This window comes from Phallusia mammillata, chromosome 2, assembly GCF_965637545.1.
Source record: "Phallusia mammillata chromosome 2, kaPhaMamm4.hap1.1, whole genome shotgun sequence".
NCBI lineage: Eukaryota > Metazoa > Chordata > Ascidiacea > Phlebobranchia > Ascidiidae > Phallusia > Phallusia mammillata.
In genome coordinates, this window is record NC_137253.1 from 10,878,900 (window position 1) to 10,892,765 (window position 13,866).

Consider the following 13,866-nt stretch of genomic DNA (forward strand, 5'->3'; position numbering starts at 1 on the left):
ATACACTGTTCATAGAATTGCTTAACACGAAATGTACAGTTTCCCAGAAAGCAGTACAAGAGCAAAGTACATGCAGATAAAAAGACGTAACTCAATTTGAGCGTTTATAAATATCAAGCCTAGTTGCTCCTCCAATTTATTGAAAACCAAACCAAATACCTACTTGACTAGTCTAAGGGCCATATAGGCCAACTGCCACAACACCCGATCTTAGTTAATTAAACACACACAAACAGAACTGACAGCAAGACCAAACTTGCCGCATACCATTGGTTTGTAATTTGTGGACACGCTCAAGCCGGATTCGTATACGCCCTCTCAGGTCAGCCGAGTACAGGTACTACAACATTACATTTGTTTATATGTTTATGTATAGGGGTCACGAGCCTTTCCACAACATCCCTATGCCATTCCCTCTTCGCCACACATCCGCGTGGGAAGTTCATTGAAATGTCGTCATGTGCATGCTGAAATGTCACCGTCGATTTACGGGTTCTGCTGTAAAGATTTTGACGGTTCCTGCCAACAATGAAGATCCTTTGTGACGTGACATATGCAGGCGCTGACGTAATACGACACCGGCTCGAGCCTGAGCGGCGTAAATCTGTTTACGGATGATCATACCGCGTCCGAATGCGATAAGACGCGCGATGTTTAGCCTCCAAACAGGCGCGCGCGTGCAGACCGGATATACAAGCATCTTTATTCTGCTCCGGGGATGAGATCTAAATCTGATGAGGTCCATTGATCAACGACGCAAAGCGACAAACCGGGTCATTGTACGCGCGGCGCCTCGACGATGCGCCACATGATATCGGCGCCGGACGCAGTGCGCCATCAGTTGTCGCTTAATGAATTCCGCAAAGGTCCTCTTCGCGGAAGAAAGATCGCGAGGCAGGAAATATTGGAGACGGAAGCGGCGTTCTAAGAGGGCGCTTTGTCGAAAGATAAATTATCTTTGTCACAGGTTGCATAACAAATTTTGCCAGGCCTCTAATGGCAGCGTCGCGCTAATTACGATATGAACCGCGAATATTGAGACCGAAGCCACACATACACATACATTGGTGAGAGGTTAAAGGGTTGCTTAATGGCGCTTTGTTCAGCTTTTGGGTTTTGCAATTATCTGGTTGATTTCACGCAAGTGAACTTTGGAAGCAAATTTGACGAGCATCCCCCCAATTGGCAGTTTGGTAAACCAGAAACGCTGTTCAACTGTCGTTTGTAAAGTCAGATTAGTGAAAGACCAATTTTACGGTGGCTGGAACCAGTTTTGAGTACAACCGATCAACCCGGAGAAAAAACTTGAGCGGTATTTTGAGAAACTTCCAAAACGACAAATCCAATTTTTGTAGAACTCGGAACTTTGGATGGAAGTGAATACGCTTTTGGTTCTTAGGTTTCATGCAGTCAAGAAGTGCGTCAAGACGTAAAAAGTGATGTTATGACGTCAATTAAGCGGTAATATAGTAAATAGAATTATTTTCACGTTATTTTACAGACAAATGTTGAAAATTTAACAAAGTTTGCATGAGTTTAATTATATGTGACTGCAAATTTGATATTTTATTTTGTTGTTATTTACGCATGTAATGGACTAATATACCAATAACTGACTATTGTCATTTCAACACAAGAATTTATGTGTGATGAACTATTTTGTTTTCCATGTTATATGAAACCAATGCCTAAGAAAATCGAAAAACTTGTTCTTAAGAATCAAGTGCCAAACGACTTATACACACCCACTAAGTGTAATCCCATAAATCAAGCCCCTAGTATTGCGTAAAGGAGAAATGGCATGCAAGACAAAAATAACTTCACAATTCTCAGAGAGCAACAAGGGGCGTGGGTCGGAAGAAGGGTCATGGGTCGTAAACCCCGGGGGTAACGCCCATGTCCCTCACCCAGCAACTCGATGACACCTATCCGTTGTCACTTGAGGGGTGAGTTCACCCAGCGGTTCGCACGGTCCCGCTCCAGTTGGCGCGGCTATTTTTGGGCAAAATATTTTTTCGGGAAGTATTCTCGGACTTCGCGCAATGGCATTTCGCGCCGCAAATATGTTTGGCCGCCAACAGTCGCCAAATTTTTTGACGCCACAAGGTTGGAGACAGTGGGGAAATTTGACTCTTTACTGATGGAAAGCCACTTGTCAATGAGCCCGCTTTTTAAGGCCTTCCAAGTCGTTGTTTTCAGTGGTAATCCGGTCATTGGGCAATCGTGCAAGGTTGGAGTGAGCGCTGAAAGGTAGTTTGTTATATTTTGGGTCACTTTCCGACGTTTCGTGGCGACGTCTGCGTTCGGGGGACGTGCGACTTGGATTTGGTAAACTCATAAAATATGTGAGAAAGTGAGTGGAGAGGTCAGCCGCTGTCAGCAACGGCATTTTTCCGAACGGTAAGAGTTCAGTTAAGAAATGCGCGACTTGTAATGGGTACGTTGTCGGTATTTTGGCTGTGCCTTGAACTCTTGCATCCGAAGAACTGATGTCTTTTCTTGGTTTAGTTGCCACTTGGCAGAAAGTATAAAAAATTAATATGATTTATTAATGTAGATTTTTTTAAATATTGTTGTTTTAGTTTTTGCAGTGTTTTTATTGAAGTATTACAATTCATAGTTAAACCAGATTAAAGCCAATTTAAGTAAGATTCAATTTTTTTTCGGGCGGCGGGGAGGGCAAAAACCATTAAAAACGGTTGTTTTGTGACATAGATGAATTCGTAAATCTGACACAAAACCATTAGAACGCAAATCAAAAAAAGTAAAAAAATTTAGAGTTAAAAACGATGTTTCGAATATCAAGATCTGACAGCGCAAAGTTTTAAGCTAAAAATCTGGGAGAAAACCAACTTGAACAATTTAAAAAGCTTTCGTATAGGAACACACCAGCTTAAAGCTTTGTGGATAATTACATAAACAAGTCGAGGACAAAAGAAAGGTTTAATAGTCGCTTTTTCTGTGTAGGACAAACAAGAACTTATCTCGCGGGTTGAAACGGATACAGTGAGGCCCAAAACACGATGATCTCATTCGTACACGTGTTAGCTCTATGGTTTACAGCGCAAACCACCTTTGACAATACTTTCGCGTGAAACACCAGGTCCGTTCGTTATTGGGTGTAACGAACACAACGTGAGTTCAAAAAGATCAACAGCATTTCATTTAAATGAACGCACAATAATATACAATTATAATTTTTTTAAACTCGTAAATTGTATTATCTTGGTCTTTCTTTAAAACCGTTTCGTTAATTTTAAAAACAAATTGCGGCGTTTTATCTCAGTCATCTATAACTTTATAGAGAAAGTCGAAAATTCCCAAAATACAAAAAAATTCTAAACCAAAAATATCGTACTTTTTAACAAAAAACAAAAATGGCCCAAAAAACAAATTATTTTGCTTAGTGAGGCATGACGATATAATTTGCGTCAAGGGATTTGCCTCACAATTAGACGATTACTAAGAATGTGAAAAACAAGTTTAGACAACAAACGTATTTCTTCGCGATCGGTTGGCGGTTTATCTCCATAAAACGCGCCTCTCAACTCGTTCCCGCTTGTTGAAGAAAAGTTCAAATTATCCATAAAAATATTTTCCCGAGTAATGTTTCTCCGGTAAACAAATCACGTTTGTTGCAAATAGGATATTTTTGTTTAGCCGGTAAATATCTAAAGCGGTATCTAATGAGCCATTAAAAATAGAAGTTGCACCTAAAGAGAAATGATAAAAGATTGCATTCTAGAGATGCAAATAGATTGCATTTTTTTCGTTCTGTCGTGTAATCTTTATGTATTTTAAATTGTCAAAAATTCTACATTTCCTGCCGAAGTCGCGGCGCTATTGTACTTTTGGTGTAAATTCACCGAAATCTGTAGAAGTGTCAAAATTCCCGGGAAAAAAGTGTTAATCGGAGTTTCAGAAATGAGTCGCTATCCTCTAATCCGGATCACCAGCGACGCCCGACACAGAATGCATTGTTTTAAGTCATTACGTAATGGAAGCTTTATGCACGTCATGAGTCAAATCACAGTAATGGCTTTTCCTTTGTGATCAACGTTATTTCGGGTTTGGCGGAGCCGACTAACGACTTTGCTCATTTATCTTCACAGCTAACGATATAGGTGTTCCCAGATACGCAGTTGTTAGGTTTATCCTGACAATATAGCACTGGCTCTAGGGAAAAAGGGGCAGCGACACAGTTCATGCACCGTGCCAAGGCCTGCAGGGATTATATAAAGAAGAAGCAAGCTTCGTGGAGGTTGCATTTGAGAGCCAAGCAGTAGGATAATCACATCTCAAAGCGCCCGGAAGAAGACTTGACTTTGATTTGTTTGGGTCGACGAGAATCAATCGGTCGCCTTGTTTTCCAGCACCAAGCCATTTCGTGTGTTTACGCAAGATCAGAATCAGTTTAGACAGGATTGATGATGGCGGAACTATCAATGCGCTCTCTTTGCCTCCTGGCCTTGACTTTGGCGGGGATTCGAGTCTCCGAAACCGGCCGAATCCGATCTCCGAAGCCCAACCATAAAGTAGATGCCGGATTGCCTTCATTAAAAGACAATGCAGAAAGTTCACTTAGTTTTGCATCACAAGAAATGCAACGCACAGTCGGGGTTGGGGAACTAGGAAGCAAGAAACATTCAAAGCGTGCTGCAGGACGGCGAAGATTACAAGTTACTGAAATGGAAAATAGCACGTTGCTCAGCGTTCCAGCTTACTCCTTTCCTGCATCCTATGGAGATACGATCATTGTTGCTCCTGTGGCTTATGTTAGAAGAGGTGAGTTGAACAATGATTTTGTTTGTTTTTGTATTCTAGAAAAACTCTAAAATCGCTAAAAAAAAAATTTTACCAAAATATATTTTTTTTACTTTTTCACTGCCACAGAATTTTTTTTTATTGTATAAGCTTATATTTACTATTTTGTCTTGTTGACCCATTGTATAGTGAAACATTGGCAAGAAATGTAAAATAAGAAATTGGATTTGGTCCAGTTGGCAAGTTGTGCATAGCTCAAGTGCTCTGAAGCGAAAGCATAATGTCATCAGCTCTTAAGTGCTGTTTACCTTCCACGACGGCAAAACTTTAATTTTGCCGTGACATTATCACACGCAGTGCACGTTTATCGCTATATTTCGAGACGGATTATTCTAAAACATCCGTTTGGTTAAACCATATTTGTTTGATCAACGCAAAATTTGACCTCAGAAGCTGTTGTCGCTCAAAACAGATCAAGTCGTTATCAGCGAGCAACTAGGAAATTGAGATCTAATCGTTGCTTGTTTACTGCGCAGACGGCAGGAATCGAAACGTGGTATCATACGACACCTCATCTATACGCTCCACAGAATCCAGTCTACGCCTGCGATCAGCCAAGATCTACGTCAACTTCGAGCATAGATCGGTTGCTACGCGACGGCAACAGCCTCGTAGCAGCCGTACGCGCCACGGCTACTACCAGCGACGCGATGTGGAGATTATTCCAATACTTGTGCGCGAATCAACGGCAAGTTCGGTGCCTCTGATTGTGGCGCGCGGAAAGTTTTGGCTGGAATACATTCCCGGTGGTGACCTTAACCGTTCTGGACGCCTTCGCTCAGCCAGCACCATAAAACGTTACCGGTTTGATGTAACAAAAACCGGAATGGCGCGCAGAAACGCCGCGACGGAGGAAAACGCCACGGAAAACCGCCACGCTTTGGACCTACCGACTCTGGCCTCGTGGCGACTCCCAAACCTCCAGATGGCTGTCATATGCCGACGAAAGCGCACTCGCGCAATAGTTAAATGTCAAAGGAACGGAGTGGTTGTACACGGCGCACCGTACCTCGAATTAACGACAACGCACGTAGACGGAAGTAATTACGGAATTCGGTGGAAATAAAAAGGAATTCCGCGGGACACGATTAGCAGTTTTTTTTTTGTAACTTATTATAATTTAGTGTTCGAAATTATTTTCTTCATTGTGCACTTGTTTTTGTTTTGATGTGTGCGTTTTCGTTTTGAATCAATTGGTTCAGGTAAATTACCAGATATTGCTTTTGTGTATCAGTCAGGTATTTCTCGAAATGATTTTTGTACCACATATTGTTTCAGACCAAAATTATGACACTAAAGTTACATTCTTACAACGACACCACAAAAAAAATCACTATGACCATTGTCTCACCAAAAATCTTATGCCATATGTACCACTATACACCACGGAAGCTTACACAGTTAAATGAACCAATGTGCTTATCTTAGCGTTTGTACATAACTCGCACTGACACTGCAGATGTGTGGCGAGCATATACTTTATACTGCTGATTCTTGTAAAGTTCTTCCCTATGTCAAACACCGCTTTGCCTTTTTACTACAATAAACTGCCGAATACCTTGTTTAAGAAGTTGCCGTTAGCAGGACCAAAGGCTATAAAAGAGTATATTAAATCTACTCTTAATTTATACTTTACGAGACTAAAAGAATGGTTTACAATAGCTCTGTTTAAGGTACAATGTCAGTTCCTTGGATACACCTAATCCAAAATTTAAATGCAAATTTATTAAGGTTTACAAACTTTGGTTCGTGTGCCTGTATCAGAAAATCCCGCTAGCGCTCGTTTCCTGCCATACCTGAACTTATTGTGTTCGTTCACTTTGATAAATAATTTATTCGCTAGGCAAGCACACAGGTACTTCAGTTCATCACTCACAAAATCGATTAAAACCAAACCGTTTAATCTGAACTGAGAGGCATGACTTGTTTTTTTTGCTCCCCAGCTATATACCTATTACGGTTGTTGCAGAAATTTATAGCCCAGTGTTTTTTAACCTATTTCAGGCCATGAAAGACTGGATGCATTAAAAAATACCTGCGGAACACCGAACGAAATTTTATAATGACGCTAAACTACTGTATTGTAATTATAGTTACAACAGGCTCATACACAATTACATTTTTAGTATTACGCAAAGAACCTTTATTAATACAACAAATGAATCAAATCACAATGAAACTTTCAAACTGGTGATAGTGGAATTACTTTCATAAAAGAAAAGCTATTTACGCTCACTACTAAACCATTAATTTTCGACCGGTGTTCCATGGAACACTAGTTAAACTAATCAATTTCGTGCGGAACACCTGACTATCTTTCACGGAACAATAGTGTTACGCGAAATGCCGGCTGAAAATAACTGCTATAGGCCTAGCCCACTAACTGACGTTCTAGGTTTATACGCACAAAACTTGACTAAAATCAGGTTAATATTGACAAGACAATAGTCAAATATAAAAAAATTACCTTTTTACGACCGTACGTACTTTCAAAAACATTTGGCATTTCTACTGGAGTGTTTCAAATATAAACCACTCCTTCTGTGTCTAAAAATAATTGAAAGCCAAAACAACCTGAGGTAGCCCACACACAACTACTAAAGTACAGTAATGTAGTGTTGCTCCAAAAAATCGTGTTACTAGTTGTTGACGTTACACTAACCTAATATACACGTAAGCGAAACGTAAGCAGCAAAGGCATGGCAAAATATCTTCACTACACAGGTGACAGGTACAAAACTTCTTCTAAGCCCATACAAGTGCAATTGTTATGTGTGTTGACAATGAGTAAAAGTCATTCTAACAAGAAGTAAGTTGATACAATTACTGCAATGTAAAACCACTTACACCGTCAACCGAACAACAAGAAGTCTACAACGTACACCTGAAAATTTCCTTCATCAAATTTACAACCCTGTGACGTAATAACCAGATCTATTACTGTTCGGGGTCAGTGTTTGCCGTTGCCAAAGCACAAAAGGCGCTTTTCAAACAGTTCATTGCGAGCACACAATTTTAACGGGCGAAACAGGTTCGTATGCCTACAGTAAACTGCTCATATACGCAAAGCAAGTAATATGGCTATCTGAAGACATTATAACGTAATGGCAAAGCACGTTGACACCGTTGTTTATTCTGTGCAAGCACTTGGTTTGAGTCGCGGTCTTGAATAAGCACAAAAGTAATCGAAAACGGTACAATTATGCCATTATATGAGGAGGTAGGAGGAACGTCCTTGTTCAAGCAGCGTCAAATGACAAACCACTATATCTTGTACAAGGGTGTAGGCCTATTGTGAAAATTGTATTATCTCAAGGACAAAACGGTAAACTAATCAATAAAATCAACTGAACGCGTTAAAGCCAAACCAATAACACTAATCCAGCATCTGTTTACCGCGAACTGTGTAGTCACCAATTCCCAGTTGCACTTTTTGGATTTATAGCGTCACAATACAAGGTACTGTGATGTCATAATCCGTGTCAAAACCCATCAAGACAAAACACACCTGGAACACGTTTGCCTACTTCCTCGGTGGTCCTTACGGATTTCCCATGAAATAAAGGTGTCAGTTTAGGAAAAGTGGGTTATCCAGCGGCCAAATTAGCCTTAAAGGTCAGAGGACCGCACATGCAGTAGACGTGAGGTTTGGAAATTGAAACCACGAATTTGTTGGTGATGAAATGGGAACAAAAACTCAGTTAAAAATCGTGACGTTTTGAAGTTGAAACTGGGTGTTCCGACATGTCGACTGTGGCCAACCTTGTGCAAACTGATTAGGTTTTATGGTTACGGTTACTTTTATTATGGGGCAACCTCAAGGCTGGAAACATTTAGTATTAGACGAAATAACAAACCCTTTTTGATCAATTAAAATAGTTTTTTGCGCAGTATGATTCATGCATTCATTATCGAACAACAAAAAAGCGAGTTACAACAGAGCTAAGTAAGCAATGTTTGATTTTACAACTTAACGTTGAGGATAAGGTTTGTTTGTACGAAAACCAAGGGCTTACTCCAAAAACCAACTACTACACCGCAACCTTCAGACAGCGATGCTTACTGTTAACGTGCTTAATTGATGTTAAGAAAAAATGAAATTAATTATTACTGGAAATTTGACGGGTGTTCTTAAAGTATGAATTAAAATTGTTTTAATTTCTGATTTGATTGTAATTTCGTGTTTGTACATCGAAATGGTTTCTGGGAAGACCATTTGTGCTGTTTAATACTATACAAAGAATAAGGCATCGTAAAAATAAAAATCTGTTGATTAAATTTAAACAAAGCCGAATTATAAAAGCTTAGTGGTAAACGATTTTAAAGTAATGCTTATCAGGCTATTCAAATTAAGTGACTCACTGATTTCATAGTTTTATTTTGGGTTTAACGCAAAACATAAACCGATGAAGCACGCTATGAAATCGGAAAAAATGTCAACATTAAACGTATATTACAGCAAAACTATTATCGATTTATTGTAGAAATGATGTCAAAAATTTTCTCTGAACTTGCCCACGTCATGCTATAACGTACAATTCATACAGGCTAGTCATGTGTGGAAAAGGGTTTAGTAAAAGGTGAGATCATGACGGGAATAGTTCCCAGACATTCGTATTGTTTGTTAAAGCCATAAACCCACATCCCAACGGCGCCGTAAAAGTGATTTAACAACAAGATATGGAAAATCCACGAAACTATGTGACTCATCGAAGCGAGGAAGTGTTTATTACGTCACAATCAAATAGCACACAACAAAATTTCTGTGATTACTTGTTTGTAGAAACGTTTAAGTTGGATCTACTTGCGACATTTTTTATTAACCAGAAGAATATCGAAGAACTGTAGTTGAAGTAGCAACCTCTTTACCGCCGCCTGCCGGATATTTACCATTCTGCTTAGGCGAGACAACACAAAACAATACACTTTTGTTTTCATACATAAAATGTGAAGTGAAAACTGGAACGAAATTGTTTCATAATCCATGATAATTTTAACTAACCTCTTTTCTCGCTAGTACAAAATTAGTATACGTAGACTTGACAAACTTGGATTATCATAGCCTCAAAACACTTAAGGGCTATTTTTGGAAACTAAGTGACATACGACGTGCTTTGCGTTTACTTTGTCTGCCTGTAGTTACGCTTATCATGAGTAAACAAACAACGAAGATCTGTTTGAAGATATATGGGCGCAATGGACAATGCAAAGACATTTCTCCACTCACGGTTATTTACATTTGCTATTCGCTGTCGTTTTTTTGGCAGTCGCACAGAACACAAACTAAAGAAAGACAAAATATTTCTACGCTATTTTGTTAAGTTTGGGATTTAGACAGACTCCAACTGTTCCCTCAAACGTACATAAATGAATGGCCTTTGTTTCTTGTGAGATTTGGAAAATTACATTTTTGGTTGCGGTTCTCTAAAAGATGCTCTTTTGCAACTATATGATAGCAGCCCACATGTTTACAGTAATTTAAATTTTTAAATACAACATTACCATACTATTTAGGTATCTAATTCTACACAAGTTAAAACAAATTATTACCGTGGATTTGCGTGTTGTTTTTTGGACTGTAACTTTGCCGACATTTGATTCAAGATTTGCGCAAACAAAAAGAGCTTTCAATAAAATGGCTTAAGGGGCTTTTCTGTGATAAAAACCTAAAGACTTTGCGACAGGTTGGAACATTAAAACCCATGAACAGCGTGAAGACAAAGGACATTTTCATTTCTTTTTCCTTGCAATATACATTTTGAGATAATGGGCATATATCTGTTATTTGACTATTGAATTTAATAACCGGCAAACCTCGTGTCTTATTAATTCTGACTTGTGTACATATAATTTTGCGAACTGACTAAAATGCCAACTTCACATTCTGTATCCCTTTGCTGTACGTAAAACTTTCTGGCTTCGACGTTTCTAAATATTTGCACACTTTAATTGTGAGAAAATTTAAAAAACCTGCAAAAAGCAAGATCTAAAGATAGAGGGACTGTCCAACGAAACCTATCTATCGTCAACACTGAATATAGACAAAACAAGTCAGTTGTTCACCAGTTAGAACGTACTTAGAATTTCAAGCATGGCACGGATACAAAGAAAACCGGCAACTAATAAGAAACAGCAATACCTAGGAAACATAAATTTATAACTGGATGTCAATTTAACAGCACAAGTTTGACATAAAGACGTTTCAAAAAGCTGAATCCCAAACTACCGTAAAAAGATGAGTTTTTTTCAAAAACGAAAGTACTGGCCTGACATGACACTAGGCAAGCAGTTCTGTATTTCGGGATCGAAAACACATGTAAGCAAACATAATTTTATGTTACGTTTTATATGCGTACCGTAAACCCTGACATAATTATATCTGCCCTGTACAGGTAAAGCAACAAGCATAATATATACAATTTGAAACTTTAAACAAAAAACTGAAAAAAATCGGAAGAACACTAACTATACTGGACGTTAAACTCTTAACACTGCAAGTCAAACATACTGATTCCTTGTTTTACATATGTTGCTTTCCTGAAACACGACTTGATATCGATAAATCGAAACTGTACACAAAGTACAGTCCGATTTATAAGTAAGGTCTTCGGCCAAGAAATTAATTTCTAGTGCAAATATCACTCACATTAATGATGTGACAAGACTGTAGCGAGGTGTTTATTCGAGGTACATCGAATCTAATACATAAGGTTTGAAAATCACGCCATCCAACTTAATTTTAGCAACAAAATAAAAATAATCCATTAAATAATTCTCCTTTGCAATTTGAATTTGACAGTGCAGAAAACTTCAAATCCTGAAATAATTTCTCTACCATCCCCTAAATGCTCAGTACAAGATGCTGGCCTTTCACAAATAGATCTTCCAAGAGTGCAAACAGAACCAGGGCGTTTCTTGAATATGCACTGAGCCCTTGAGTTTTCGAAAACGGCCAACAAAACAAGATGAATAAGCGATCCAATATTTGCTATGCCCAGCAACTCGAAAGGCCTGTCGGTGCGCGGCCTGTACGACTAAAGACCGTACTAAAGCCTTGCTTGTTAGTTAAACCCCATCTTTACGCTTTACCTAACCATAATTCTATTGATAAGAGCGTGTATACGTTGGGGAAAAACAACACTATTGTCACAGTCAGTCTCGGACGTGCTCCTGTGTTCAAAGACAAAACAAATCACCGATTGACTGTTGTTAATAGGAGCCGGTCTGCTCTTTGTTATGACAACTATTGTCGTTAAAATAATCAAATGTTTCGTCACAATGCGATACCAGTGATTGAGACTAGGTATACAAAAAACTCACAATGGGCCAGCTAATTGTTTTAGGTCATGATTTAACGCCGGCCTGATCTAAATTGCCCGGATGTATGTGTTCAGCAGGCTCTTAACGATGCGCTATTACCAGTACATTACAAGTCCTTTTGAAAACAATCGCCTCTTCGGGGTGTTGCTTGGACGCTATGAGCACTGTCCAACCAGGCGGAAAATGGACATCACTTGATAAACGGTCCATTGGGTCCTGTTTTCTTAGCATGGATTTTCTGGTTTATATACACTGTACACTAGTGGGCCTTCAACCGACGTGTTATGGCGAAAGAGAACCAGTATTTCAAACATTCCCTTGCAGACGTCAAGTAGTTTGTCAAATACGTCACTAACTATATTTATAGGTGATGATGTGGTTTGTTCAGGCGAGCGTTCCCCTCAGTCAAATTGACATGTGAAGCAATCAAGGGTGTCTGCGATAAACACAATGGTCAACATGCGCAAGCCTGTTAGAAAACTGAAATGCTGAATTTTGGGTGGTGATTATATCCTGCTGGTTTGTGTGCTAAACCCAACAGAGAAAACCGTTTCTTTGCGAAATCCTTTCTTTGCCATTTGAATGTTGTAGAGTGAATAGGGTTGTATCGTTTGCCAAGTAAACAAGTCTCTGATTTCTTTGTATTTTTGTACCTGGTGTTTGCCTTGGGGCACATACACCGTTTACGCATAGTCCGATGTGCAAAGTGAATTTTTTTTAGACGGCTTAATACAAAAAGGAAAATTTACTCGCCTATTATTGCTGCATTGCTAACCTGAACTAAATTAACAAAGATGTAAATTTAGACTCTATACAATGGAAAGTCTACAATCACATCGCAAAGTCACAAAAAATGCAGGATTTTAATCTTACAATGATTCTTTACTGCACTAGTAAATGACACCCCAATACGTACCCTATGTTTTGGTTTTCTATATATCCGTTAGCATAAAATCATAGCACCAGTCAAAACAAAGAAAATGCAAGATCGCAAGTTATTAAAGTTTGAACAGATTTACCGCAAGTATTTTTCAAGTGAAAGGACACGCTTTATAACGGGACAAAATAGCGTGTGGTTATTACGACATAACGATACGAGAGCTTTACTTCAAACAGTTAAAACGATTATATTAGGTATAATACTGAGTTTTGTGATTTATTTATACGCACTAATATCTTCACCACAAATAAACCGTAACTTACAAGTTTCTATGTCCTAAATGCTTTCGAATAAAAATCAAAAACAGTCTTTAACGCAAACTTAAACCAGTATACAGCGATGGCGCCACAATTAGCAGTTGAGAACAAACCATTTGATTGCAAATCAAAATTAACCTATGGATCAATCTCATTAAGAAACCTACGAATGCATTTCTTGCACACAAAACTCAAAGCTTTTGCTGTAGGCCTGATTGGGCACAAAAGTGGTCATTTAAACCTGTTTGCACCTAATTACACCTCATTGAAACGGCTTGATCACTGAGCTGGAAGCGACATTACCTAAGCACAGTTGAAATAGGTACAGGTGACTAATTGACAAACTTCGACCCTAGGAGCTATTACAATGGGTTTTGTTGTGATAACATTCCGGTAAAAAATGCACATAAAAACATTTCTCTCAACACAAAGTATGATGAATACAAACTACGATTCAATTTATAAACTGAAATAATCTGCATAGTTTTGCTACATAACATCTTTGCCCCTTAAATACAAGTCGGT

General features: G+C 38.8%; 1 protein-coding gene across 2 annotated transcripts; it reads left to right on the top strand.

The window, feature by feature from the left end:
- Positions 1–727: 727 nt before the first annotated feature.
- LOC145214316 (uncharacterized) lies at positions 728–6,386 on the top strand. 2 transcript variants are annotated; one of them, XM_080082823.1, is made up of 3 exons: positions 728–1,461; positions 4,113–4,785; positions 5,301–6,386. In XM_080082823.1, the coding sequence occupies exons 2-3, from the start codon at positions 4,428–4,430 to the stop codon at positions 5,888–5,890; spliced, it is 948 nt and encodes a 315-aa protein (XP_079938949.1). In that variant the 5' UTR covers positions 728–1,461; positions 4,113–4,427; the 3' UTR covers positions 5,891–6,386. The 2 variants fall into 2 exon arrangements, with proteins under 2 accessions (XP_079938949.1, XP_079938948.1); XM_080082822.1 differs by having other exon boundaries at positions 728–4,785.
- The last annotated feature ends 7,480 nt before the right edge of the window (positions 6,387–13,866 follow it).

Bases quoted from the DNA above. Each gene is read 5' to 3' on its own strand.
- LOC145214316 (XM_080082822.1), top strand. From the start codon at position 4,428: ATGATGGCGGAACTATCAATGCGCTCTCTTTGCCTCCTGGCCTTGACT. The intron at 4,786-5,300 runs GTGAGTTGAACA...TTTACTGCGCAG, and splicing joins TGTGGCTTATGTTAGAAGAG to ACGGCAGGAATCGAAACGTG.